Source organism: Liolophura sinensis, chromosome 8 (genome assembly GCF_032854445.1).
Source record: "Liolophura sinensis isolate JHLJ2023 chromosome 8, CUHK_Ljap_v2, whole genome shotgun sequence".
NCBI classification, from domain to species: domain Eukaryota; kingdom Metazoa; phylum Mollusca; class Polyplacophora; order Chitonida; family Chitonidae; genus Liolophura; species Liolophura sinensis.
In genome coordinates, this window is record NC_088302.1 from 51,942,873 (window position 1) to 51,957,207 (window position 14,335).

At 37.9% G+C, this 14,335-nt stretch overlaps 1 protein-coding gene across 6 annotated transcripts in view; it reads left to right on the top strand.

Annotated features, from left to right (window-relative positions):
* The first annotated feature begins 1,241 nt into the window (after window positions 1-1,241).
* Window positions 1,242-14,335, top strand: part of LOC135472410 (xanthine dehydrogenase/oxidase-like) — a 45,329-nt gene continuing 32,235 nt past the window's right edge. For 3 of the 6 annotated variants that reach the window (XM_064751899.1, XM_064751903.1, XM_064751902.1), the window contains exons 1-8: window positions 1,325-1,439; window positions 2,079-2,182; window positions 6,484-6,515; window positions 8,982-9,039; window positions 9,819-9,915; window positions 10,387-10,495; window positions 11,736-11,862; window positions 13,483-13,544. In XM_064751899.1, coding sequence (XP_064607969.1) covers window positions 2,167-2,182; window positions 6,484-6,515; window positions 8,982-9,039; window positions 9,819-9,915; window positions 10,387-10,495; window positions 11,736-11,862; window positions 13,483-13,544 — 501 coding nt within the window. In that variant the 5' untranslated portion in view covers window positions 1,325-1,439; window positions 2,079-2,166. Of the gene's footprint in view, window positions 1,440-2,078; window positions 2,183-6,483; window positions 6,516-8,981; window positions 9,040-9,818; window positions 9,916-10,386; window positions 10,496-11,735; window positions 11,863-13,482; window positions 13,545-13,761; window positions 13,983-14,335 lie in introns of those variants that run through there. The other 3 variants (XM_064751900.1, XM_064751901.1, XM_064751905.1) reach the window with 3 other exon arrangements.

The window sequence follows — 14,335 nt, forward strand, 5'->3', positions numbered from 1 at the left end:
TCCTCCTTATGGATGTTGTACTTTATACCTGCAGAAATGTAAATTAGCCACCGTCCTCCTCATGGATTTTGTACTTTAAACCTATAGGGATGTAAATTAGCCACCGTCCTCCTCGTGGATGTTGTATTTTATACCTATAGGAAGATAAATTACCCACTGTCCTCCTCGTGGATGTTGTACTTTATGGCTATAGGAAGGTAAAGTAGCCACCGTCCTCCTCATGGATGTTGTACTTTATACCTGCAGGAATATAAATTAGTCACCGTCATCCTCGTGGATGTTGTACTTTATACCTGCAGGAAGGTAAATTACCACCGTCCTCCTCGTGGATGTTGTACCTTATACCTACAGGGAGGTAAATCAGCCACCGTCCTCCTCATGAATGTTGTACTTTAAACCTAAAGGGATGTAAATTAGTCACCGTCTCCCTCGTGGATGTTGTACCTTATACCTATATGGATGTAAATTAGCCACCGTCCTCCTCGTGGATGTTGTACTTTATACAATGCAGGAAGGTAAATTACCCACCATCCTCCTCGTGGATGTTGTTCCTGATACCTGCAGAAAGGTAAATTAGTCACCGTCCTCCTCGTGGATTTTGTTCCTGATACCTGGAGGAAGGTAAATTAGTCCCCGTCCTCCTCGTGGATGTTGTACCTTATAACAGTAGGAAGGTAAATTAGCCACCGTCCTCCTCATGGATGTTGTACTGTATACCTGCAGGAAGTTAAATTAGCCACCGTCCTCCGTATGGATGTTGTACTTTATATCTATATGAAGGTAAATTAGGCACATTTTATATAGATGCCCGGGGGAAAACAACCGTCTTGCCAAGTACCTGTATATTGTATAGTCCTACAGGCCTATGAACCGCAATGTCGGGACAACGGGTCTGGAGAGGCCGTGGTCTGTTGGGTTATTATGATATAGAATACCTTGTTTTATTCATCATCTGTCTTCGATAGTTCGATAATTTATACCGATAATTTATAAGATACCTTGTCTTATTCATCATCTGTTGTCTATAGTTCGATTATTTGGAGAAGCCCTGTAGTAAATAAAATGTAAGTTAATAGTATGAGATATACAGTGATATAATCCGTATGTCTTTTTAGTGAACACAAATGTGTAAACTATATCCCACTACTTTACATTTCGCGCCATATGTGTGGTCATGCGCACTACACCGTCCTCCTGATGGATGTCCGTTCTCCTGGTGGATGTACTTCCGTTCCCCTCGTGATGTAGGCTGACGAGTACTGTTGATGAATCCTGGGATACACTGTCCAAGTCCAAGGCCATTTACCAGAATTCATTCAGTTAACTACAATTACACTGTAAACATATGTAGATTGTCTCATTATGGGTACTATAAAAGCTGAAGTCTAGGTACCTTGCAATCTTTTCAGTGTTTGACAGGCATTAGCATAACGATGTATGTAGGTATTGCATTATTTTTCTTCACTAGTTCATCATGAAGATACTCAGAAATATATCCGTAAAGCTCATTTTTGTTGAACATTTAGCATTTTTCCTGTGTGTTTTTGCTTAATAATGAAAGTAATAATCCTAGTATTTTAATTTTCTGAGGGAGATCAGTTACGTGTAGTTACAAACCAAATTCTTGAATCCCTCGTGCATACACACATTCACATGTGTAGGCCTATCCAGCTACATGTACATACAACCTGACTTATTTCAGCGTGTCCAGTGCCCTCCCATAATTGCATGCTTTGGCTTCTAGGCTGATAATAATCTGATCGGTTAATAATAATTGGTTGTTTTTGTCAGTCAGTATCATTTTAAGGCTTTTATGAGCATCTGAAATGGCATAGCCATACCAAACTTTAGGTGAAATACATTATGAATGTTCCGCTCAGTGTAGGGCTTACATGAACTGCTTGGTATGCTAAAACAACTGTGCTCCTGCTATTCACCGTTGGTGACAATTTTACTATTGTTGGCTTTATAGGACTGCATTTTAAACCTTAAAACCTCTTAAACCTTTATTGGCATAATTCCTGTAACCCTATACACACTGTACATGTACATTTTCGTAGCCCTGTATTTTCATTCAGAACACATCACTGACCTTATAACCTGGTTATTAGGCCTTTGTGCACCAACTGACACTGAAAGCACTGGTTGTACACATCTCCAGAAACCATGGCGGTAAATACAGGTAAGCCTATTTCTGATGACCTTTAATTATCTTATTTGTTGTTTCATTATGCACCTGTAAAAAAGTGCTCATTATTTGGAGATATTCACAATTCAGGTGCCTATAACTTTGAAATAGAGGTACATTATATGTAAGGGTCCTACGCAGTTTGGAGGGGGTGTTTATAGAGACAAGTACATGTATATATGTAGGGACCCTATGCAGTCTGGAGAGGGTGTTTATAGAGACAAGTACATGTATATATGTAGGGACCCTATGCAGTCTGGAGGGAGTGTTTATAGAGACAGGTACACATATATATGTAGGGGCCCTGTGCAGTCTGGAGAGGGTGTTTATAGAGACAGGTACATGTATATATGTAGGGGCCCTATGCAGTCTGGAGAGGGTGTTTATAGAGACCGGTACATGTATCTATGTAGGGGCTTATGCAGTCTGGAGAGGGTGTTTATAGAGTCAGGTACATGTATATATGTAGGGGTCCTGTGCAGTTTGGAGAGGGTGTTTATAGAGACCGGTACATGTATCTATGTGGAGGCTTATGCAGTCTGGAGAGGGTGTTTATAGAGACAAGTACATGTATATATGTAGGGACCCTATGCAGTCTGGAGAGGGTGTTTATAGAGTCAGGTACACGTATATATGTAGGGGTCCTGTGCAGTCTGGAGAGGGTGTTTATAGAGACAAGTACATGTATATATGTAGGGACCCTATGCAGTCTGGAGAGGGTGTTTATAGAGACAGGTACACCTATATATGTAGGGGCCCTGTGCAGTCTGGAGAGGGTGTTTATAGAGACAGGTACATGTATATATGTAAGGGCCCTATGCAGTCTGGAGAGGGTGTTTATAGAGACCGGTACATGTATCTATGTAGAGGCTTATGCAGCCTGGAGAGGGTGTTTATAGAGACAGGTACACGTATATATGTAGGGGTCCTATGCAGTCTGGAGAGGGTGTTTATAGAGACAAGTACATGTATATATGTAGGGACCCTATGCAGTTTGGAGAGGGTGTTCATAGAGACAGGCACATGTATATATGTAGGGGTCCTATGCAGTCTGGAGAGAGATACGTACATGTTAAACGACAGCTACATGCGCCAAATGTTATGTCGTCTGTGCCACACAATTCAGATAACATTTCACATAATTTTTGCTCCTTGAAAACTGGACTGCAGTATAGTCTGAGCAGTGTTTAGAGCAATAAAACTGACATACATGGTGTCGTGCCATTCAGTTCATTGCAATGTTGCAGGAATATGTGTGGACTAAAAATAAAAGTAGTGATGGTAGCTTAGAGTACATTAAATATGCATGCGGCAAAGTGATAAAGAGTGGACTGGTTATAGTTCTCAGGTTACAGGTGAATAAAAAGTGTTTGAGGATACATAAAATGTTTCAATTTCTAATTATGCATGTTGTTGACCTCCATGGCCTAGTGGCTAGCGTGCTAGCGTAGCACAATGGTTCAAGAGCTTTTCTAAACCCACCACTGCAATCGTTCCCCCCCCCCCCCCTCCCAAAAAAGTCAAAAAAGCTACTCGGCTTTCTTCTTGGAGTGTCAAACATGGCCTTAAAGTACAGCTGCCTTGGATATCGAGGTTAATCCAGAAATTAAGCAGCCTGTAGCATTGAGATCATGAGTGATAGCTGTTGAAACAACTGTAGGTGTGGGCAAGTCAGAGTCAGGGCGTGCTAAGTTTGTAACTAAAAGTTTGTCTATGACATCATTTCAGAAAATGTTCAACCATTGATGGGAAATGTAAAACAATCCTTTGAGAGTGAACTGATTATAGTTCTGAGGGTGCAGGGTGTGTGTGTTAACAGTGGATTGGTTACAGTTCTGAGGGTGCATTGTATGTAACAAAGATGGATGGTTATTAACATCTGAGGTGGGTGGGCATATGAGTTTATGGTACATTGATTACAATTCTGAAGATGTATGGCCATATGTTTAAGTGGAGATGGAAAATTATTCTGAGGCTAGACGGAGATATGTATTAAACTTTTCTGAGAGTGAACATGTTTTATGGGTGGATGTGATATCCACGTTTTTTTTGTAAATGAGGCCAGTGGATTTATATAACTGTAAGCCTTACCTGTGTCTGATGTAGATAATATAATAATAATATCTTCATTTGTCAAAAGTAGCTTGGTGAATTTACAATGAAACTTTTCTTAGCCAAGGTCATCACAGAGAATACAATATATAGGAAACATGTACAAAAACATGTAGATTAAAACAAGATAAAGCATCCTCTAGTTTGACAACCATTAGTGCTGTCCCTTCAACGGTACCATCCAGCAGGAGAAGTAGGGTAGTGGGAGAGAGCCCATTACGGACCCTTTCCTGCCCTGTTACTGGCAGGAACCCCTACCGTACAGGACACGTACAGAGAACAAACCAAGGGAGTGTTCCTTTCCCATCCCCTGTTTGGTTTGAACAATGCAAATGTATGCAAGAGTGTCACAGGGACCTAGCATTACAAAAAGGTTTTCTTTATTAATAATAATAATAATAACAACAACAACAACATGTGCATCTAAGTGTTGTCTGAAGATAACTGTAATTGATGGAGAAAAGGCTTCTCTTATGTGGATTGGGAGGCAGTTCCACAGTTTTCCAGTTGTTTAATAAAGTTAGGACAGAGATTATGTAATGCTTTATAGATGATACTAAGAATTCTGTTTACCCTTTTATTAAAATGCATCCGTTTTAGTCTTGCAAGTAATGTTTTTTAGGATAGGTTAATGCTTTCTTGTAGAACTAAACAAGCAGCTCTTTTCTGTATCGTGACTGACCTTTCTCTAGTTTTGATTGAACAGTTTCCTCATACTGAATAGCAATAATCAAAGTGAAGAAGAACATAAGCCTTATAGAAAATATCACTACAGTGACGTGTTAGAAGAGCTCTCTTCCTTCAAAGAATCCAAGTAGAAAACCTTTTTTTAGAAAACAATTTAGAAATCTTTTTACACACATTTTTGATTTGTGTGTTCCAGGAAAGATGTTCATCAATATAAATACCAAACAGTTTAGAATTACTGACTCGTTCGAGTTTACTTCCATCAAGCATAACAGAGAAAGGAACATGTTTAATTAACTGCAGCTGTTGCCCGGAGCCCAGTATCATTTATTTAGATTTTTGGGGATTAATGAACATGAGGTTTTTGTCACACCAGTCTTGAATGCAAACCATACAGCTGCTAAGATTGTGCTCCATGTCAGACATATTACCTGAGAAGCAGTATATAGTTGTGTCATCAGCAAAGTTGTCAGTAGAATCGCCACTGTCTTTTATAATGGTAGATCATTTAAATAGAATAAAAAATAATGGTTCCAATATTGCGCCTTGCGGGACACCAGCCTTAATGTTTATAGCATTTCTCCTCCAACAACCTTATGTTGTCTGTCAGATAGGCAGGACTGGAAGAGCAGTTGAGTGAAATTTGTATACCGTAAGTGTTTTAAGTAATATATATAAGTGATTAACAGTATTGAATGCCATCTTGAAGTCTAGAAGTACAGTTCCAATAACTTCCCCATTATCTATTGTCCTATGCCAGTCTTCAACCATTTTCAGCAATGCAATTTCACAAGAACTTAAGGAGCAAAAACCAGGTTGATTTCATTCAAGAATTTAAAATTTGAGAGATACTCATATAAACTGTTATGTACAGGTCGTTTAATGATTTTTGAAACAATGGTGAGAACAAATATTGGATGATAGTTTTCATCTTGTTTATTCATTGGTGAAAAGGGATAACTTTAGCAATTTTCCACACATCTAGTAAAGAACTGGTCATAAGACATTTGTTTATTAGCATGCTCATTTTGCAATAATAGGAGCAATTTCGTGAATGTTGGTGAAATTTAGCATTGACATTGTCTAGACCACTGGCCTTATTTTTATCAAGGTTTTAAAGATATTATAAAACAGAAACATACGCGATATTTGGTATGGAGTAAAAAGTATCATGAAGAACTTTTTTCTCAACTTGTTCCCTGAGTTTTTCAAGACTTTGAACAAAATTGTCCTTGTTTATATTATTAATATCCATCAAATGTTCGACTACATTTGAGAAAAAGATATTAAAAATATGGCTACTTTTAGCTAATTTTAGCCATCTTCATCAGTGATAGCATTGGGCTAGTTACAGTTTAGGATTACATTTTCTGAAAATTTCAAAGATTCTGTTGAGAGATGTTGTATTTTTTTTTTTATGCATTTGAGAATTGTTGCTTCTTTGCACAAGCAATTTTACTATGGCTGCTAATTTTAAATTTCTAAATCTCTTCCAGATATGCTGGTTTTCTTTGTCAATGGGAAAAAGGTATGTGGTTTATATATGGTAGATGTCTTCACTTTAGACATTGCTTTGCTCTGATCTCAGACATACAGGGGTCTCCATGGCAGAGGAGTTAGCATGCCAGCAAAACCCATGATACAGGACTGTCCCATCAATGCGGTCGCTGTGAGTCCTGTCCAGTTCATGCTGACTTCCTCTCCAGCCGTACCTGGGAAGGTCTGGCAGCAGTCTGCAGATGGTCATGGGTTTCCCCTGGATTCTGCCCAGTTTCCTCCCACCATAATTCTGGCCGCCATTGTATAAGTGAAATGTTTTTGAGCGTACGAGGTGAAACACCGATCAAATAAGTAAATAAATCAAAGATACATTCTTTAGTTATTAGTTATACAGCATAAATGTATCAATAGATCTCGGAGTTTGTTTTATTACTTGTTAGGGAAAATAACAACTTTTCTTCATTAGGCCACACCAATTTTGTTTTGTGTCTTATAGGCAAGCTGACACTAAAATATTGAAAATAACATTAAAAAAACTACTTTTTCATTTTGCCTAATCTTAATGTTTTCTATGAGTAACTATTTTTCAAGGTTTTTTGATCATAGAAATATGTCTTTTAAGTCCATATTTCCCATAAATTAGATGATTTACCAGTTTTATTTTATATTTCTGTCTTCCTACAGTGTTGGTTTGGCCTAATGCAGGGTAGTATTATCTTTTGTATTTAGTCTGTTTCACCACCTTAAGTGAGATTTATTGGATCGGTTTCTTAAACTGTGTTATGATAATTTAATGGTTAATGTTAGATTATGATCTATAGTAGTACCAGGAGCTTCCTGCGTGAAGAACACTATGCACAGACCTAGAAAACCATGTACAAGTACGTTATAGGTACCTAACTGACAAAACTCCCATTGTAGAACTGTGAATATGGCCACTCTAGCCAATGGCCAAAGGGGAACTTGTAAAACTCATTTAAACGCGCCTGTAACAAAATGACACAAAGCTATGCACAGTTTTGTTCTTTCCTTTATTACATGACATTTATTAGTGTATGTGTGCTTATGAAACACATGTGAAGTACACAACCACTGCAATGTCGCAGAAAAAACCTGACATGTTTGACTGTGATGTGGACTATTTGTGTAGATTGTCCTCAAGTCTCCCATTACGCCTGAATGAGCTACTGTTGTTTACACCTGAATCATCTACTGTTGTTTACACCTGAATCATGTAGTGTTGTTTACACCTGAATCATCTAGTGTTGTTTACGCCTGAATCATCTAGTGTTGTTTACACCTGAATCATCTAGTGTTGTTTACGCCTGAATCATCTAGTGTTGTTTACGCCTGAATCATCTAGTGTTGTTTACACCTGAATCATCTACTGTTGTTTACACCTGAATCATCTACTGTTGTTTACGCCTGAATCATTTACTGTTGTTTACGCCTTGTTGAGTATAGCAGTAAGCACCACTTAAAGGCAAAGAAAACACCAAAGTGAAGTGTATGTGAAGATGAAAGACCATTGAGCATTGACCTGGAAAATAATTTAAATTTTTTCAACCAACTAAAATATTTTTAAAACATCAGGTTCTGTGGTGGTCTGATGTAAATCAGAGGGTATCATTGACATCACCTCCATATTTTTTGCTTGAAATATAGTCAACGTTCATTATGTGAAGGCCATTCATAGCTCTATGTGTTTATTCATTTTGAATGATGGAATTTTGCAGTCTGTGTATGTTAAGTATGTTAACATACACATAAAATAAATGTTTAATGGTCATTTATCTGACGTATACTTTATGTTCGTGGTTTTTTGCCATTTAAGTAAATGTAATAAATGACATCATAAAGGCTGGGTTGTTTCCCTGGGTTGTGCTATGTGTTTTATCAGGAAAACAACAAAGGTGTCGAAGTTTCTTTTTTACTTGCCAATGGCCAGTGGTTTACTCCTGGTACCCTGGCTTCCTCCACCATCAAACTGGAAAAATGAACCGGAGTTGTTTAAAACAATTAAAAACCAGTGTCAGTGTAGTACAGTGCATTAATTCTTATCTCTGCTCTTGACAACCATCACAAAACCTTTTCTGATTTAAAGAGAAAAGCTTTGGAAGATTCATGTAGAACAGCCTCACTAATTAAGTTTTATATAATTATGTTAAAACCTGTTACCCTTTGCTGTGAAACTAATGGAGATGCACATGTAATTCGGTGAAGATTGTGTTAATGCATTTTCCTCTCGACAGATTGAATTCACACCATAATGACAAGATGCTAAAGACTTACATTGCTTGATAAATAATCCTTGCTATAAATGTTAAAATATTAACTTTTTGCCTATACATGGTTCGTACATGTTTCTTGAAGTCAACAATATGTAGGGGAGTTTAATTTCCCCAATAAGGCTTATGTGGCAATATGTGTGATTTGATCTGTGATTTACTAGTGGGTACAGATGCCATCATATTTGATATTTGTACTTTGGCAGGTTTGTTTGAGAAACGTTGAACCAGAGACTACACTGATGGCCTATCTCAGAAGAGATTGTATCCTTTGTGAAGGTATAGTGCCCAAAAACCAGCAGGTGGACTTCATGAGACAAGTGAAAACACGGCACATGAAAGGCCGAAGTCTGTTCTAGATGATCTTCTGTGTTATCCTCCTGAAGATAGCCCCTTTGTCAGATTCATCTTTCAGTTTTTATATCAGTTAAGTCTGGGATTAAGAGATGTCTGTATCTTAATCCCAGATTAAGTGAAGATACAAGAGCTAGCTCTACATGTACATGTATGCCTTATGCAGTATGCAGTTGTGGCATTTTGAGATTCGATAGGCCTAGCTTCAAATTTTCTTTGGCAAAAGATGTAATATTACTCTGTTTTGCAGCATGTTGCCTTAGATCAAGGTGTATTAAATGATAATTTCTCTGATGTATAAATTCACGATTCAATTTCCATGATGTTTATAGCAATACTCTGCCTTGTTGTTATCGTTTTGATTAACCTGTTGTATACCATAAGCTTTTCATATTAATTGAGTGGTTAAATAATAGTGTTAAGAATATATTAAGTGATCTTTTAGGATTGCTCACACAAATGTACCAATTTCATGGAGAGACTCATCCTCACTTTACACTTGTTGAGATCTAACAGATTTGTTAAAGCAGTAAAGCATGCTGATTCCATGAGGTACATGTAACTAATCTGTACTCTGAAACAATCTGTATTTCTGTATTTATAACATCTCTTAGAGTACATTTAGATCAGAGTCAGTGCATTTAATACACATAACTTGAGAATGCACATGACCTTGACTTCCTGTCCAGTGGGATTGACAGGTACAAAGAATGGCTGTGATGAGGGCTCATGCGGCGCGTGTACAGTCATGGTTTCAGCGTACAACAGGGACAGCGGTCGCATAGTGTAAGTGTGATTGTAGTGCAGGAAACTTGTTACTGGAACATTGCACTTTTATCACCTTAAACGAATGACTAAATCTCAAATGAAATATTCTTGTGAATGGTATTGAACAGCAATTGATTTATCAGCCAACCAAATCGCTAATCTTTGGTCAGACTGTTTCAGTAGCTTCTTCAGTCATATACTTGTGGGGGCCTCCGTGGCTCAGTTGGTTAGCACACTAGTGCAGCGTAATGGCCCAGGAGTCTCTCACCAAAGCGGTCGCTGTGAGTTCAAGTCCAGCTCATGCTGGCTTCCTCTCCAACCGTGCGTAGGAAGGCCTGTCAGCAACCTGTGGATGGTCGTGGGTTTCCCCCGGGCTCTGCCCGGTTTCCACCCACCATAATGCTGGCCGCCGTCGTATAAGTGAAATATTCTTGAGTACGGCGTAAAACACCAATCAAATAAATAAATAAATATACTTGTGTATTGCAGACATAAAGCACTGACATCCTGTATGGTGCCTATCTGCACTCTCCATGGACTGGCTGTTACCACCACAGAGGGTATTGGCAGTTTGGCAACTGGACTTCACCCAGTTCAGGTGAGCTAACATACTGTCATGGGTCAAGGGTGGGTAATGCTCAAGTGGTTACAGTGCTTGTGTTTCCTTTGCTAGGATTCACGAGGTGTAAGCTTCTCCAGTGTTCCAGTGTCTTCATTGCTTTAGGGGTCCATATACGGCCAGCTGTTATTTCAGAATCATGGACATGAGTTCCTGTGGAGAAGTAACTCTAGTAATAGCATAGGCTTATTCCTACAATGTATATGAGATGTGGGCATGTTTATCAGATAGATGTCAAAGGCAGGGAGATTACTTCTGGTACATGCACTGTTCTCCATGTGTAAAGCTGACTGCAATGCGATATTTTTAATAGAGAGTTTATACTCAATCAGATAATTGAAATTACTAAATCAATGAGACCAAATCAGTGCAGTCAGTCATTAGTACGAAATCAGTGAAATGATATGTCAAATAAATACAAATCAGGCTGCCTGGTTCAAAATGAATGAATTAGTTTCATCAGTGCATGTGAAGTATCCAGGTTGATGAAATATCCAGGTTGATGAAGTATCCAGTTTGATGAAGTATCCAGGTTGATGAAGTATCCAGTTTGATGAAGTATCCAGGATGAATTATCAGAATCATAATGAATTGAATGAAGAAATCAGTATGAATGTTTTTTCCAAATCAGTGGAAGTTATGTGTCTAATTCAACATGAATCATTGCTGTCCTGAGCCACAGCAGTGTCAGCTGGAACAAAATGAATAACGAATTTTGCTCTGATCTAAATGCGTATTGTTTATGGATGAGCTGAGTCAGAAAGTGCCGATGCAGGTATTACCTATGTGATTGCTAGATATATGAACAGTTGCAGTCAGAGTGAAGCTGACATCTTGATTATTGATAACTTATATACTAGCATGATACCTGATTTGAATATTGATTTTATTCATTCACCTGGAATATTTCTTGCATTTTTCCCACATCATTGAAAACTGTTGACTGCTTCTGTGCATGATTCCGTCCTAATTTTGTACTTTATATACTTTCTTAGTTCTTTGGTGGTTTATATTAAACTTCATCTTGGGAATTAGCCTTGCAATTATTGACCCAGAACAATTGATTTTGCTTGCCAGCTGGCATATGAATGTCTGTTTCCAAAACATCACATGATAGATGTGGTACCTGTGGTTCAAATACATGCTTGGAAGTTCACTACCTGATTGTAGTCTGGTTTTAGAAGGACATGAATGAAGAGGGTGTTTATGATATTGACAGGAGCGCATTGTGAAGTTCCATGGGACTCAGTGTGGCTTCTGTACCCCAGGCATGGTGATGAGCATGTACACCTTGTTAAGGAGCAACCCTAACCCCACAAGGAAGCAAGTCAGTGACAGCCTTCATGGTCAGTTCCTCTGCTTTTATCTCCTCGTTAGTCCATTTGAAGGAGGATATATAGTTTATGTTTGATATTGGTACACATGAAACAATTAGCTCTACAAATGAAAAGCTTCTAACTTTTCTTGTATTAAAATTACGTGTCGTTTTTGCATCTAACACATAATATATGCCATGTGTTCGGAGTTGAAGGAAAATGGATTTCCAAAGATTAAAAGAAAAGGCAACAAATGTATAAATGTGCTGATAAAGTAACCCACATTAAGTTGAAAAAGTATACCCTTCTATTTTTGTGATGATGTGTAACCGAGATTACATAGTTCAAAGTAAGCAAAATTGTGCACATTAAAAAAAATCGAAAGCAGTACCGTGTTATCAGGTTTAGCCAATCAGGTACAAGGTGTTTCTATAAACTGAAAACACAGCTGTTTCTGAGCCCGACACCTGTTTTGCCTTTTAACCATTTAGTCATATGAGTGTGGGGTACAAGTGATGTGATATTGTGTTTCGGTCGCTCTAAAATGACACATCCCTGATTAAAAGTTGATTTATAGAGCTACCGAGCACCCCAGAACAAAATGACTGTGGCTGTTCAGGTCTGTTTCTGCCCATCTCTTGAAATAATTAAGGCTATAATTAATTTGGTGTCTTAATAAAAAAGTAGATCCATTTGGACATGAAGTTTAGCTTACAGTGGAAAGATTATGTTAGCAAAAACTTGTCTTCCTTATCATGCAGTGTTTGAAGCCATAAGCATTGATATTATCTTGTTAATGTAATAACATTAACTGAGAACATATAACAGTATCCATGGGTATTTTGTCCTGGCTTTATACCCAGTCATCTATGGCATTCCTGATTGGTGAGATGTTCAAATCCACCTCCTGCTGGTATTGGTGGGGTGTACTTTGCAAGGTTTGACTGGTGTAAGGCAATAGCCGGTAGCTTTCAGTTCCTCCGTACACAAACTTGGCAACTGTTGTATAAGTGAACAACTTGAAAATGGCCTAAAATCTCAGTCAGATAAATTCAGTCAAAGGTACTACTCATCCATTCCTGGAGAAGGTAGCAACCTAGTCTGTGATTCAAAGGTTGATACACATGTTCATTTCTAGAACAATTTTCTGAAACCAGGCTTCTATCCTCTTTTTCAGTATTAGTCATTAATATCTGGCAGCACTGATATCTGATATTCCTTTTGTACGTGCTCCATACATATGCACAGTTTGAAGGGGCTAAGGGTGGGGGGGGGGGCAGTGGCCGATTGGTTAGCATGCTAGTGAAGCACAATGACCCAGAGGCCTCTCACCGATGTGATCGTAGTGAGTTCAAGTCCAACACGTGCTGGCTTCCTCCCCAGTCATACGTGGGAAGGTCTGCCAGCAAATTACATATGGTTATGGGTTTCCCCAGTTTCTGCCTGGTTTCCTCCCACTGTAATGCTAGCTCCATCACATATATAAGTGAAATATTCTTGAGTACGACAAAAATCTCCAATCAAATAAGCATATAAATATATACTTCAGTGCATTAAACATACCTAGTGTCTAATGCATGGGAGCTTCAGCAATAGGTCACTGCCACATATTTTTTATTGTTACAAGTTTGATTAACTTTTACATTGTAGGTAACATCTGTAGATGCACAGGCTATCGTCCTATCATGGATGCATTTTGGACATTTTCCAAGGTTTGTTTATGTCACAGTTTATCTTGAAGAAAAATGTCTTCAACTTCTTACATTATTTAAAAATGTATTTACAAAAATGTGGGCCCATTTATAAAAATGCATTAGTTTGTACCTCTGCCTCTTGAAATGGACCCCTTCTGAATTGTACATGTAGGTTATTTATTCTATATGTGTTTTATAATTTGTGATAAATGTCCAACTTGTTGTGACATATATGAAGGGCTACATTCTTCCATATCTAGATTTTCGATAGCAGTACATTGGCAGGGTTTTTGTGTGTGTGGAGTGCCTTAACACAAAGACTTTAAAAACAATGTCGCTGGTGGTGAGATGTTATCAAGCATGAATTACAGCCACAATATTTTTTTTTATTTCTATGGTTATTCTACAATGGTTACTGGAATGAAAACATTACGTATTGGTGTCACTATTCTGCAGGTACATATAGGTTCTGAAAATTCGCATTGAACGGGCTTTTTAAGTAATAAAATACTGTATTACTGTATTTCACCTGAAGTTTAGGATTTTTTGAGTAAGACATTTTTTCTTGATCTTGATTTGTCCACTTTATTGGGCCATTTGTGTTTTTTTTTGTGAAGTTTGATTTATTTCTTACCCAAAAACTTAAGTGTTGGAATGAAACATAATTTTTGGGCCTTTATGTGCTACTGAAAGTCCATTTTTATACACATCAAAATTTACGTTAAATACAAATCAGATTTTAATAAGGTCATATTCCACAAAATAATAATGTCTCATGATTGTTGTGAAATGGGGAATATTTTTATGTT